Here is a 14,276-nt window from a genome sequence, read left to right on the forward strand (position 1 = left end):
ACTTAATTCTATAACAGAGGGTATATAATATGTTGCTACAAAATAGATTTGTAATTACGCTAACTTTTAAAATATGCACGTATATACAAGATTAAAAGAGGTCATCGTATGTTTCCAAGGGCGCGCCCTTACACCTCAAGGATGGTCACGGCTTTATCGGACGTCTCCTCCATGATATGAAAAGTACTGGTTAGTGTTATCTCCAATGGTTAGGGATAATGCCGTATCCGTGATGTACTGGGACTAGGAGTCAGGTAGTTGACCTCAAGACTAGTCTTGACTGGAGTAGGGATCTCCTTAGAATATTAACGGATAAGTCACGCCACTTGGCTAAGACTTATCTCCAAAAGGCCTGGTTCTTATTGAACTAGGTATCCTTACAATTACGTATAGCTTGACGTAGGCACATTAGGGGGACGCGAGTTGAAAGCACATGGAACCAACTCGACACTCTAATATCAGCCACCCCAAACACACAACCACCACTCTCTGTTAGCAAAACCACCGTCACAGATTTTGATTCCGGCCATGAACCTCATTTTTGTTGATTACCAAATTCTTCCGTCAACAAAGTTATTTATATAGAATCTGAATTTTTTAACTCTTAATGTGCCAATAATCAATACAAAATTTACAAAGTTAAATATAATGAGTCAAACTACAATTAAATTGATTAATGACTTACAAATTAAACTAAAAAAGAGTAATTAATTTGGAACCGGATAATTGGACGTCAGTTGTTTAAAAAATATCTTATTAATCAGAACTACAATCAGTATAGTTTTTTCAGAATCCAGAATATGAAATATTTTGTTTTATGTTTTACAACTGAAGCTCATATGTTGCTTTGCTCACCTTAATAAATTTGAGTATCAAAAATATTTAAAAATGTGACTTCACATGACCAAGCTAATAAAATAACTACACAACTAATGAGCCTGAATATTTCATGTCTTTATGAACTTCTGGGGGAATAACTTATATATACTCTTTTTTTATTGTTTGAAATACCAAAAAATTATTTGTTTGAGATTTGATTTATAACAATTACATGAAAAATCATTAAAAGTCTTAATCATCAAGTTCATAAAAGTAATAATAAAAAATTGAAATTTTAGAATAAGTAGATATTATAACATACCGATCAAAGTATTGATCCTCTGATATTTAAATTAATAATCAAAAATCTAAGAAATTGAGTACTATATAGTTGGTAAGAAAATTAAAAGAGCACCCGCATTATAGTGTCAATTTTTTTTGGTATAGTTATAAAGTTACGAGTTTAATTCATACATTTACAACAAAATAAGGTATAAGTCTTTTCACATATAACATATGTTCAAATTTCTCTTTATACAAAGTATGTGGGACACATGCTAAAAAAGACTAGTTTGATGATCGCACCCTGATAGAATATATTTTTACATATATTCTATATAATTTTAATCTCATATTTATTAATATTTTGCACTGATTTGGACATTTATTTAATAGAATATATTGTTTTTTTTAGGAAATAAAGAATTCCAAGTTGAGAAGGATTTGAAGATAAATTAGCTATTTTGGAGCTAATAACTAAGGAAGATGTATTCAATTAGCAAGATCAAAAGAGATGTATTCCCTTTTCATATCTTGTTTTACTTGTTACTGTTTTATATGGCTCTCTTCATTATTTTTGTTGCTTTTACTTCTGCAACTATGTGTGAGTTAGTTTCATTTTAGGAAAGAAGGGGAGCCGTGTTTGCACCATTATAATGCTTTATTTTCATTAATGGTTTAATGGGTAATGTGTAATTCTAGTTTATATATCTTGATGTTTGATCTGTGTAATTGGCCAATATCATAGATTGACTGTATGCAAATAGGAGTACAATATCGAGAGATGTACTTACTAGAGGCACACATAAGATTAGAGGGACTGAAATTGAGTGCGAGAGTATCAATGGATTTCTCAGAGTGTTAATGCTTGAGAGAGATTAACAATTGCTCTAATTACATGACTTGTTGAATTATTATATGAATAGATATTTTGGTATCAGCATGGTGAACCTGAATTGTCCTAGACTTTAGTTAATTTATATAAATCAATTTTACATTGCAGTATTTAGTTAGTAAAAATCATCAATATTCGTTTGTCTTGTGGAACAATTTGTCATAATCAGATTAAGGTTCTTGAAACTTGTCTCCCCGTGGATTCGACCCGTACTTGCTAGTATCTGTTTACAACAGGCACTGTGCACTGGCGGTAGATATTATCTTACACATCAAGTTTTTGGCGCCGCTGCCGGGAAGGCTCTAGTTTTCTATAGATTTTAGTTTGATTATTTAGATTGTTTCCTTTGTCTCATTGGAGCTTTAGTTCCAATTGAGGCTGTTTTCACTGTTTTCCTTGTTTAGTTGTTCATGCCCAGGTCTACAGGATACGTGGAATCAACTACTCTTGATCCTGATTTTGACACTACTCTACAGCAGTATCTTGATCAACGAAAGAAAGGGAAACAAGGGTCAAACATTGAAATGGGTGATCATCCTAATAAATCTTTGAAGAACTACTCACAACCCTCTCCGAGTGGTGTGCCTACTGGCCTTGTTATGCCAAATATTCAAGCAGCAAACTTTGAGATCAAACCGGCGTTGCTCACGATGATCCAACAGAATCAGTTTGCTGGTCTTCCCACTGAAGACTCCACACTTCACCTGCAAAGGTTTCAACAGCTCTTCTCTACTATCAAATTTCGTGGAGTCACTGCAGATGAGGTGAAAGTTATGTTGTTCGGGTTTTCTCTTCGTGATAAAGCTCAGAAGTGGTTGAATGATATCAATGTAACCAAGTGGGATGCATTTGCTCAAGCCTTTCTCACTGAATATTTCCTTCATAACAAAAATAATGATTTGGTTGACAAGTTGAACAAGAATATGATGAAACTCTTAAGATGCATGGGACATATTCAAAGATATTCAATGCTCTTGTCCTCATCATGATCTTGAGAAGTGGTTTCTTCTCAAGAGCTTCTATTATGGCCTTGACTCTGAAACAAAGAGCACAATAGATAATGCTGCAGGTGGTGTTTTTTTAAACAAAGGAGTTGATGATGGTTATGAGTTGATGATGGTTATGCTTTTCTTGAAAATCTAGCTGCAAATCACTTCAATAACCCGAGAACACCTAAGAAAGGGGGTAAACTTGAAGTTGATGCTTATTCTCTTTTATGATCTCAACTCGCAACATTGACACAAGAGATTCACTCACTGAAAACTTCACAAGCCTCTTATACTCAACCTATGAGTATTAATGCACTATCTTCTGTGGCTCCTATGAATATTCAAGTTTGTGAAGTATGTGGTGTTTAAGGCCACCTTGGTAATGATTGTTTGTACAATGTTTAGAATGCAAAGAATTTTCAGATAGAGCAGGCAAATGCTTTTCAGCAGAGGAAGCAATATAATATGTACTCCTACATTTACAATCCGGGGTGGCGAGATCATCCTAATTTCTCATACAGGAATAATAGTGCTCAAAATCTTTCTATCAACAACAACAATATCAGCATCCTCAGCAACAACAGTACAGGCCTACTCAGGGACCTATGAATCCTATTGGATTTCATTAACCCCATCAGCAACATAATTTTCAAGGTAGTCAAGCTGTACAGCCTGATTAGACAAGCGATGTGATGAAGATATTGATTCAAATGCAAAAGAATCATGAAGACAACATGAGGGAGATTAAAGAGTTGAGGACTCACAACAAGATGATGGAGACTCAAATTGCACAATTAGCCAGCTCTTCAACTACAAGGCAACCTGGTTCTTTACCATCTCAACCAACTCATTCGAAGGAGAATATAAATGCTATTTCTTTGAGGAATGGTCTCACATATGATGGTCCTCCAATGCATGCTGATGATGTGATCAACGAGAAAGAAAAAGGAAGCTCCAATGATGATAAGGTGAATGAAGTTATTGATTTGACAAACAAGGATGGAACTGAAGGAAGCAAGAATGATGATACCAAGAAGATTGTTAATGCTCCTCCACCTTTTGTGCCTAATTAGCCATTCCCTAGCTGGATGAACAAGAAAAGGTAGACCAATAGTTTCGTAAGTTTATGAAACTTGTAAAAAATCTTGAGGTAACAGTTCCTTTCACTGATTTAATTTCTCAAGTTCCATCATACGCAAAGTTTCTAAAGGATATTCTTACAAAGAAACGATCTTTTGGTGAGGTGCAGACAGTTGCTTTTACTGAAGAGTGTAGTGCTGTTTTACAAAATAAGTCTCCACCTAAACTTAAAGATCCTGGAAGTTTTCCAATTCCATGTCACTTGGGTGTATTGTTTATTGACAAAGCTTTATGCGACTTAGGCGCTAGCGTCTCTGTTATGCCTCTCTCAATTTTTCAAAAACTAAACATGGGAGATCTTAAATACACACAATTGACATTTCAAATGGCAGACCATTCTATAAAATATCCATTAAATTTTATATTCTTGTAGACTTTGTGGTTTTGGACATGGAAGATGATAGTCAAATTCCCATTATTTTGGGTAGGCCATTTCTCTGTACAGGTTCTGTTATTGATGTAAAAAAATGAGACTTTAACTTTGAGTGTAGGGGATAATAAAAGTACTTTTACACTAACATCTGCTCTTAAGTCCCCTATGCTTAAGAATACTTGTTGCATGATTGATGTTATTGATGCAATCGTCCAAGATGAACTACCACAGGTTCTACTAGATGATCCATTGGAAGCAGTTCTTATGCTTGAAGCTTCCGAAGGAGAAGGACATGTTGAAATTGATTCACTGGTTCTTCAGCTTGATGGTAAGGCAAATTCGAGGGACTTTGAGGTAACAAATAATATCACTCCTTATGATAAACCTCAAGCGAAAAAGTTAGAGTTAAAGCCTTTGCCATCTAGTCTTAAGTATGTTTTTCTTGATGATGATGAATCTCGTCCTATGATTGTTAGTTCTAACTTGATGATAATCAAATTTCTCAGCTTCTTGTTGTGTTGCGTATGCATAGGAAAGCTATTGGGTATAGTATTGATGATCTTAAGGGAATTAGACCAGATTTTTGCATGCATAGAATTAATCTTGATGAGGATCATAAGCCTTGCATACAGGGACAACGTCTCTTGATCCCGAACATGCAAGAGGTAGTTAAAAAGAGGGTGATAAAACCACTTGATGTGGCCATCATCTACCCAATTTCTGATTCTAAACGGGTGAGCCCGGTTCAAGTAGTTCCTAAAAAAGGAGGTACCATAGTAATTACGAATGATAAAGATGAATTGATTCCCACTAGAGTTATTACAGACTAGCGAATGTGTATTGACTATTGTAGGTTAAACACTGCCACTAAAAAGGATCATTATCCACTCCCATTCATTGATCAAATGCTTGAAAGACTTGCTAAACATAAGTTCTTTTGTTATTTAGATAGGTATTCAGGGTTCTTCCAGATCCCTATACACCCTGATGATCAGGAAAAGACTACATTCGCATGTCCATATGGTACTTTTGCATATTGAAGGGTGCCTTTTGGACTGTGCAATGCGCCTGCTACTTTTCAATGTTGCATGACATCCATATTTTCTGATTTCATTGAGTCTATTATGGAAGTATTTATGGATGATTTCAGTGTTTATGGTTCCGATTTTGATGTGTGTTTGCATAATCTTTCAAAAGTGTTAAAAAGATGTGAAGAGGTCAATTTGGTTCTAAATTGGGAAAGTGCCACTTCATGGTCAATGAAGGAGTGGTACTTGGTCATCTTATTTCTGAACATGGCATCCAGGTTGATAGAGCAAAAATTGAAGTGATCGAGAAACTTCCTCCTCTTGTTAATGTTAAGGGAGTTAGGAGTTTCTTGGGTCATGCGGGGTTTTATCGACGTTTTACTAAAGATATTTCAAAAATTGCAAAATCTCTCACTTAATTACTCCCTCCGTTCCCCTGAGTTATATACATTAGGGGACGGGGACGTGGCACGGACTTTAATGCTCCTATAAAGTATAGTTCTATAACTTATTTTTAAGATTTTTCATTTCTGAATAAAAGTTTGAATGTTCTATTTTTATTCAGAAAAAGGAAAGTTTAAAAATAAGTTATAGAACTATATTGTATAAGAGCATTGAAATGCGTGTCGAGCAGTGAAAAAGAAACGTATAGAATTAAATGGGATAGAGGGAGTATTGCTTAAGGATGCCACATTTGAGTTTATTGATGCTTGTTTGGGGTCTTTTTACAGGATTAAGCATGCTTTGATAAGTGTACCAATCATACAACCTCCAGATTGGAATCTTCCATTTGAAATCATGTGTGATGCAAGTGATTATGCTATTGGAGCTGTTCTTGGTCAACGGAAAGATACGGTTTTGCACGCAATTTACTATGCAAGTAAAACCTTGGATGGAGCTCAGGTGAATTATGCTACTACTGAGAAGTAACTCTTAGCAGTTGTTTATGCTCTCGATAAGTTCCGAACTTATCTCATCAGTTCCAAAGTCATTGTTCACACTGATCATTCGGCGCTTAAATATCTATTGGCCAAGAAGGAAGCAAAACCAAGGCTTATTCGTTGGATTCTATTACTCTAGGAATTTGACTTGGAAATCATTGATAAGAAGGGTGATGAGAATTTGGTTGCAGACCATCTTTCACGATTGCGGTTCAAATCTGATGTTGCTCCTGACATTCCTATTGATGATTCCTTCCCTGATGACCACTTATTTGCTATTGCCGCAAACACCCCATGGTATGCAGACTTTGTAAATTTTTGTGTGAGTGGCTCCCATCCTCCAGATTTGACTTATCAACAACGAAAGAGGTTTTTTCATGATGCTAAACAATACTTTTGGGATGACCCTTTCTTGTATCGGAAGTGTGCGGATGGAGTCTTTCGTAAATGTGTCCCCGAGGGTGAAGTAAACGACATTATCTGACATTGTCATTCTCTTCCATGTGGAGGTCATCATGGTCCTTCTAAGACTGCAGCAAAGGTACTTCAATCTGGTTTCTACTGGCCTTCTCTATTCAAGGATGCTCGTGCTTTTTTTCTTTCTTGTGATGCTTGTTAGAGGACAGGTAATATTTCTAAACGTCAAGAGATGCCACAAATCGGGATTCTAGAGGTTGAGATTTTTGATGTGTGGAGTGTTGATTTCATGGGACCTTTCCCAACTTCTTGTGGAAAGAAGCGCGTTAATATGAGAAGCTCCTGGCCTCTTGCGCACACAAGGTAGACCACCAATACCGCCAATCAATTTTTATTAAACTGACGTTTTATGCTTCTGTCTTCACGCTGCTGAGCTTCTCATATTAACGCGCTTCTTTCTTCCGCTGGGCTCGGCCTCAAGCCCACTTAGCAGCTGAGTCCAATTTTCAATTCCAGTCCAGCCCAGTTTGATCCCTGCACTTTTGGAGTGCAAAATTTGCAAGCCACCATCTAACCATTGTGACATCTAATGCATTTGTTGAGAAGGAGCATCAGCTTTTACAAAATCCTGAGAAGTCCAGAGCAACTCAGCGGCATATCAAGGGAGTTTTCTATCTAACTAATATTATATTAATATATTTATACATTTATAGAAAATAATTAAAAAAATCACAAAAAAATTCAATATTAAAAAATTCAAATAAAAAATTAGAAAATAATTGTAGATTGCCATGTCATGAATTTAGGAAATTCATGTTAGTTGCATTTAAATTAGAGCATGTAGTTATTAATTTTGTATGCATTTTTTTAGTTGTTTTTTTTTATTTCTTTTAGGTTGCATAGTTTCATGAAAGTATATGATACCAAGTTAATTTCTTATGATGATTTTATTTGCATAATTTTTTGGCTAGTAATCTTGATCATATGTGCGGACATTATAATTACACTATTAAATGCACTAGAGACGAGACTTAGACTAGCTTAATTCTTGAGGCTTAGCTATGAGTCGAACGTAGAATTTTGATTATTCTCTTTTGAGCTTATAGTATGTAATTCTTAAGTTTGGGGAACTTTGGGATGTATATGCCTTCTAAAAAAAGAAAAAATAAATAAATATTGCAAATAAACTATCGAGTACTCCTTTGAGATCAACGGGTGGTAAATTTTGAAAAGGACGATCCACGTACTTGTGCTGGTATTAAGTGCAATTGTAGTACAAATAAAATTTCTTGGTGACTTTTCACAACCCTTGGTTACTCGAGAATTACTTGACTTAATAAAATAGAAAAAAACGAGCTATCAAAGTCTTATGGTGGTCGTAACTCACTTACCTTGAGAAGCGTCCCGACCTTAGACCGAGCATGAAAAAAAAAAGATAGGACAATAAGAGAGGCATAGAATTTTCTTTGTGACCCTGAATTGTAGTTGACTCTAATGTAACGAAGTGTTTAAGCATTTTTTTGATTAACGACTCATGGTTAAGACTCTGTTAAGTTTGTTGGTCTCTGTTTTGTTTCATTAGAAGCATGTTGAGCACACACGATGCACGCCATACTTGCAGTGAAAAAATTGCATGATTAATATGTGAGATAGATGAATGTCTTGATTGTTGCATATTCTTAGGATTATATATTAACGAGGTTGATGTTTTCATTATTTGTTTTTAGGCATATTATTTAGACTGCATTCATAGTAGTTGCATGTTTAAGACTTGGTAGAAAATAATAAATTTTGTGGGTAGATTCACTATAAACCCTCACAAGACAAAACTCGTCCTACTAGGGTTGCCTAGGGGTTTAATGGCTTGTTGCATATGCTCAATGCAATCGTGTCATCTACGAAAGTGGTGTTAGTTAGTTAAGACTTAGTTTTATTTCGCTTATTTGCCCGAGGACGTGCAAAAGCTTAGTGTGGGGATGTTTGATAGAATATATTTTTATACATACTAGCCTTTAACCCGTGCAAAGCACGGGCGGGTATATAGTTCGTAATTAATTATTTATAATTTAAATTTTAATATCATTTTATTAGTATTTTAGTATTAATAAATTGAATTTAAATTATTAACCAACTAATTATATTTTCTCATAAAAATTTAACTTTTACAATTTATAATCTATTTATGAATATTTTTCTGTTATTAATATGTGTTAATATATTGTTCAATTAATTTTAAATCAGATTTTTCATATTTCGTATATATCTTCATACGTATGGAAAAAAAATATTTGTTGTATAATAAATTAAAATTAAAAAGAATTATATTAAGAATAATAAAGTATTAAAACTCAAAAAACAACAATTAAAACTCATAACACTATTAAGTTTACCTCTTTGAGCTATTTCTTTGCCTCTTTTTATTGGATTTTATGTGAAGCTACTATGCACGGTGGAGACAGAGACAAAAGGCGAATGCTGAGTGTATGTGTGATGGAGAGGGAGACTGATGCTTGGATCCCGTGATATTCTTTGGTGTTGTTTGTAAAACTAAGATTTGAATTACCAACTAAAGTTTGGAATCTAATAAGAGATTGATGGTTAGTTGTATTCTTTATATTTTTAGTAGGGGTAAAATGGGTAAATCAATAAAACATGCCTAAACCAAAAAAAGCTAACCAAAATTTTGTACGACTACAAATTAAACCTATGTTGGCTTTTTATAGTATAGTATAGATTCTATATGATTTTATTCTTATATTTATTAATATTTTGCATTGATTTGGACATTTATTAATAGAATTTATTGTTTTATTGTAGGAAATAAAGAATTCCAAGTTGAGAAGGATTTGAAGATAAATTAGCTATTTTGGAGCTAAATTCTATTAAAATTCGGATTTATTGGGTTCAACCCAATTTCTGCACTGTTTGGGCCATATCTTGGGTTCCGGATGTCAAATTTGGACGATCTTATAGCCCACGCGAAGCCCGATAGATTTTCTTTAATTCAGAAGTGGTCCACCAAGCAAAGTCCAACTAAAAAAGCCGGAAAACAGAGCAGCAAAGACAGCTACGAATTTTGGGAGAGAATCCTTGTTGGTTTTGGAGTTCTATTTTGTATATTGATTTAAAATATTAGAAAGACTTTTATTATAGAAATAGGATCATATTTTATTATTAGAAGATTACCATTAGAATAGACTTTAGCTACATACGCTATTTTTACAAAGGGTTAGGGTTTTCTTCTTCATCTCTTCATACTTTATTCTAGACATTATTTTCTCCATTAATATAAGTTTGAGGTATTCTCTTTTCATCTCTTGTTTTACTTGTTAATGTTTTATATGGCTCTCTTCATTATTTTTGTTGCTTTTACTTCTGCTACTATGTGCGAGTAGTTTCATTCTAGGACACAAGGGGAACCGTGTTTGCACCATTATAATGCTTTATTTTCATTAATGGTTTAATGGGTAATGCGTAATTCTAGTCTATATGTCTTGATGTTTGATCTGTGTAATTGGTCAATATCGTAGATTGACTGTATGCAAATAGGAGTACAAGATAGAGAGATGTAATTACTAGAGGCACACATAAGATTAGCGGGACTGAAATTGAGTGCGAGAGTATCAATGGATTCCTGAGAGTGTTAATCCTTGAGAGAGATTAACAATTGCTCTAATTACATGACTTGTTGAATTATTATATGAATAACTATTTTGGTGTAAGCATGGTGAACCTGAATTGTCCTAGACTTTAGTTAATTTATATAAATCAATTTTACATTGCATTATTTAGTTAAATCTTCAATATTTAGTTAAATCTTCAATATTCATTTGTCTTGTCGAACAATTTGTAATAATCAGATTAAGGTTCTTGAAACTTGTCTCCGTGTGGATTCGACCCGTACTTGCTAGTATCTGTTTACAACAGACACCGTGCACTCGCGGTAGATATTATTTTACACATCACGCCCATCTTGTATCGCTCAACTATGACGCCAAATCTACATCCTCTCATGTCGGTCCGATCTTAAATAACAGAAAGTTGTCCGTTGAGTTTGAAAATATCTTTAATGCTATAAAATCTTCGCATAATTCATATAATAGAAATACATTTTGACAATAAAACTGCTCATAAGAAAAGAGAAATGAAATGTTGAACAACGCAAATCACACAACCCCATCTAATCATAAATTAGGATATCATCATTCATAAGTGCATAACAAGTTTTCACCGAAATCATGTTGTATTAGATAAAAATTAATAATTTCAACAATAAATTACGGAAGCAAAAAATGAGGTGTGAGGGCATATCTCCAAGGGGCTCTCCAAATAAGCTCTTAGCTTCAAACTTAAAGAGCAAGGCAAAATTTAGAGCTTTAATGAGCTCTTAGAAGCTCTTCAAAAATTTAAGAGCTCATCATCTCTCGTCTTTTTTAAAGAGCATCTAGTAGCTCTTAGTTTTTTTCCATGAATATAATATAAGCCCTCCAACTTTACGTCCAACATTTCTCACTTTTTACTTTTCCCTTTCATCTATATGAATAAGGAGCAAGTATAAAGAGGAGCATTCGAGTTGTCATTTTTTCCAATGTCTTAACTCACCAAATATTATATTATATTTGAAAGAATGATTTAAGAGTCTCATTGGAGAAACTCTAATATATTTAAAATCATTATTCATTCCGGATGAAATTTTGACTTATTTAGATAATATGATAATAACCTATATATCCTAACGAATTTAAATATCAAAAATATTTGTTCATATGTTATTTTTTATTCATGAATTTTTTTAAAATACGGCACTTACTATTATTGTTGTTATTATTATTAATGCTGTTAGGTTGTAAATACTGTATATTCACAATCTCATAATTTGTTCGAAAATAAAAACTAATATTTATGCTTTAAACAACATCATCACATACAAATATTATTTAACACACAATATTGTAACGGGTTTTTATGCTACTTAATATCTTATTTGAAGAGTCAATTGGAGATGCTTTTAGCCGGTTTGGTACTTACAATTGAAGTGTACGATGGATACTTCCAGATCCAAGTGCAGGATGTGTTTCCAGATCTGAGTCCAGGATGTCTTTACAAAGAGACTGATTTTACATTACAACATCATTGTGGACTTTGAGCGGATGCATTCTTTTAGGAAGAACAGATTGGGATATGGAAATTAGATGTGATCCATATATGCATTCCATAGGATGGAGGAATGTGAAATTTGATCTAAATTCTGATAATTGAATTGCATTTTCAAAGTAGACATGCTAATAAGATTATGAACTGCAACACTTCGGCATCCTACTGTTTTTTTTAGGGATTTGTGTTCTGAGGCTCTACATGCACCATTTTTGCAGTCAGAAACGGTACTCCTATATGTTTGGTAGAGACAATGTCGTGGTATGCAACTTGTTATTGGCTGGTGATAGCTTGATGTTCTCCTATATGTTGCAGTGTCAATATCTTCAAAAAATACTGAATTTGGTGAAAGACGATCTATATGTTGAGAACTCTTGTGTTTGATTGTTCGTGTAAATATTTTATTTCACATGTTGAATTTCATTTTCACTGCAACGAACAAGTATGGGAAATTAATCAATTATTAACATATTTTTTCCCCAGCACAAAAAAGAAACAAAGTTAATATCAAAATATATTTGACACGAGTTTACCATCCTTCTTTTGGCCCTGGCACGTTTTTTACTCTTCGGTTAGTAATATTTCCTAACAGCCAAGTAAACCCGATCTTCTACATCTTCTTCTATATACAGTGCAAGACTTTCCTAGTTATAGAATGGTAAAATCAATATCAGGGTTATATATACTGGATGATTTACTTATTTCGATATAATTTGTTACTAGTTATGTTCTTCCTATACTGATCAGTTCCCCTTCTCACTGTATTACCATCTAAGGTAAGAAGAGGGCGGAGAGAGACACAGAATAAGCAAAACTGACCACTGGATAAGAAAGCTTTGATTGCTGAAAAACAGAGGATTCAAGTGAATCTTACTGATGTACATTAATAATTTACATATATCTGACTTTATATCATGGTGTAATGTGCATAATGATGCTCTTAATTACATTGATAAAAGTTCATGCATATCAGATCACATATCAATGACATTGGTGTTTACCTGAAATGTGATTAATATCATCACTGTTGAAATTAAATGATCTGACAAGCAAATGTCTTATAGGATAATTACAATGCCAACTAAGACACAATTAATTCCATCAGATCCAATATTAATACTAAGATTTTTATAACTCCCAAATCATTGCAAAAAATCTTCACATAAAGAAGTAAAAATTAAAAATCATGTGGTATAATTTTTTTGCCAGGCTATAAAGTTATTTGCAAGACCTCTATAAATTGTCTGGTTTTTCGATTACCAATATTTGTTTCCTCCAGAGAGATTAGTATTCATCTCTCTCTCTCTCTCTCTCTAACAATGGCGAAGAAGCCAAGCTTGGGGCGCCAAAAGATCAAAATTGCGAAGATAGAGAGAAAGAATAACTTGCAAGTTACCTTCTCAAAGCGGCGATCTGGCCTATTCAAGAAAGCAAGTGAACTTTGCACGCTTTGTGGCGTTGAGATTGCTATTATAGTCTTCTCTCCTGCTGGAAAAGTGTTTTCATTCGGCCACCCTAATGTTGAATCAATCATTGATAGGTTTTTCACCCGAAACCCCCCTCTCAATTCCAATTCCACTCTCCATCTAGTTGAGGTTCACCGCAATGCTAGCGTACGTGAACTCAATTTCCAGCTCACACAAATTCTTCATGAGCTAGAATCCGAGAGGCAAGGAGGCGAGACGCTGGATCAGATGAGGAAAGCTAGCCAGGGCCAGTTCTGGTGGGAATCTCCTGTCGAGAAATTAGCGTTGCATGAGCTGGAACAACTGAGGGATTCCATGGAAGAGCTGAAGAGGAATGTGACAGATCAAGCTAACAAGATTTTGGTTGAGAATGTGAATGCCTTGCCACTTTTGGGTGATAATGCATTGAGGAGTTTTGATCAGTTTGAGGCCAAGCCTGCAGAACTGAATGTTTCAAACAATTTTGGTTATGGTACTGTTGGATTTTTTTGATTGTTTTTACAGCTTTAATGAGGTCCTATGCTAGTAGCTCACTAGTTCACAATGTTTTATTTTCCGTTACCAATGTGAACATAAATAATGTTAAATTTTATTTTATTGGTATCGTTGTCATAATTAGTGGATAATTTTGCTATAATTTAGTTTGGTGATGTGATGAATTACCTAACAAAGCTACAATTTGGCATTTTAATTTATTTATTTGAAGAAAAAATCATACCATAGAAAGTCCTTAGCTAAAAAGTTAGTTGACATAACAAATAAATAAATAAATAAA

The 14,276-nt window shown here is 34.1% G+C and overlaps 2 protein-coding genes across 2 annotated transcripts; both read left to right on the top strand.

The window, feature by feature from the left end:
* Positions 1-4,108: 4,108 nt before the first annotated feature.
* LOC108225930 (uncharacterized) lies at positions 4,109-6,948 on the top strand. Its single transcript, XM_017400880.2, has 7 exons — positions 4,109-4,304; positions 4,496-4,567; positions 4,614-4,849; positions 5,002-5,229; positions 5,802-5,887; positions 6,255-6,426; positions 6,604-6,948. The coding sequence occupies exons 1-7, from the start codon at positions 4,109-4,111 to the stop codon at positions 6,946-6,948; spliced, it is 1,335 nt and encodes a 444-aa protein (XP_017256369.2).
* Positions 6,949-12,977: 6,029 nt separating this feature from the next.
* Positions 12,978-14,007, top strand: LOC135149722 (agamous-like MADS-box protein AGL62). The gene has a single exon (XM_064085532.1). The coding sequence runs from the start codon at positions 13,355-13,357 to the stop codon at positions 13,991-13,993; it is 639 nt and encodes a 212-aa protein (XP_063941602.1). The 5' UTR covers positions 12,978-13,354; the 3' UTR covers positions 13,994-14,007.
* The last annotated feature ends 269 nt before the right edge of the window (positions 14,008-14,276 follow it).

This window comes from Daucus carota, chromosome 9 (assembly GCF_001625215.2).
Source record: "Daucus carota subsp. sativus chromosome 9, DH1 v3.0, whole genome shotgun sequence".
Classification (NCBI taxonomy): Eukaryota; Viridiplantae; Streptophyta; class Magnoliopsida; order Apiales; family Apiaceae; genus Daucus; species Daucus carota.

Coding starts and splice junctions, on each gene's coding strand:
- LOC108225930 (XM_017400880.2), top strand. CDS start 4,109: ATGAAACTTGTAAAAAATCTTGAGGTAACAGTTCCTTTCACTGATTTA. Junction 4,568..4,613: donor TAGGCCATTTCTCTGTACAG/GTTCTGTTATTG, acceptor CTTTGAGTGTAG/GGGATAATAAAAGTACTTTT. Junction 6,427..6,603: donor AAACCTTGGATGGAGCTCAG/GTGAATTATGCT, acceptor CTATTACTCTAG/GAATTTGACTTGGAAATCAT.
- LOC135149722 (XM_064085532.1), top strand. CDS start 13,355: ATGGCGAAGAAGCCAAGCTTGGGGCGCCAAAAGATCAAAATTGCGAAG.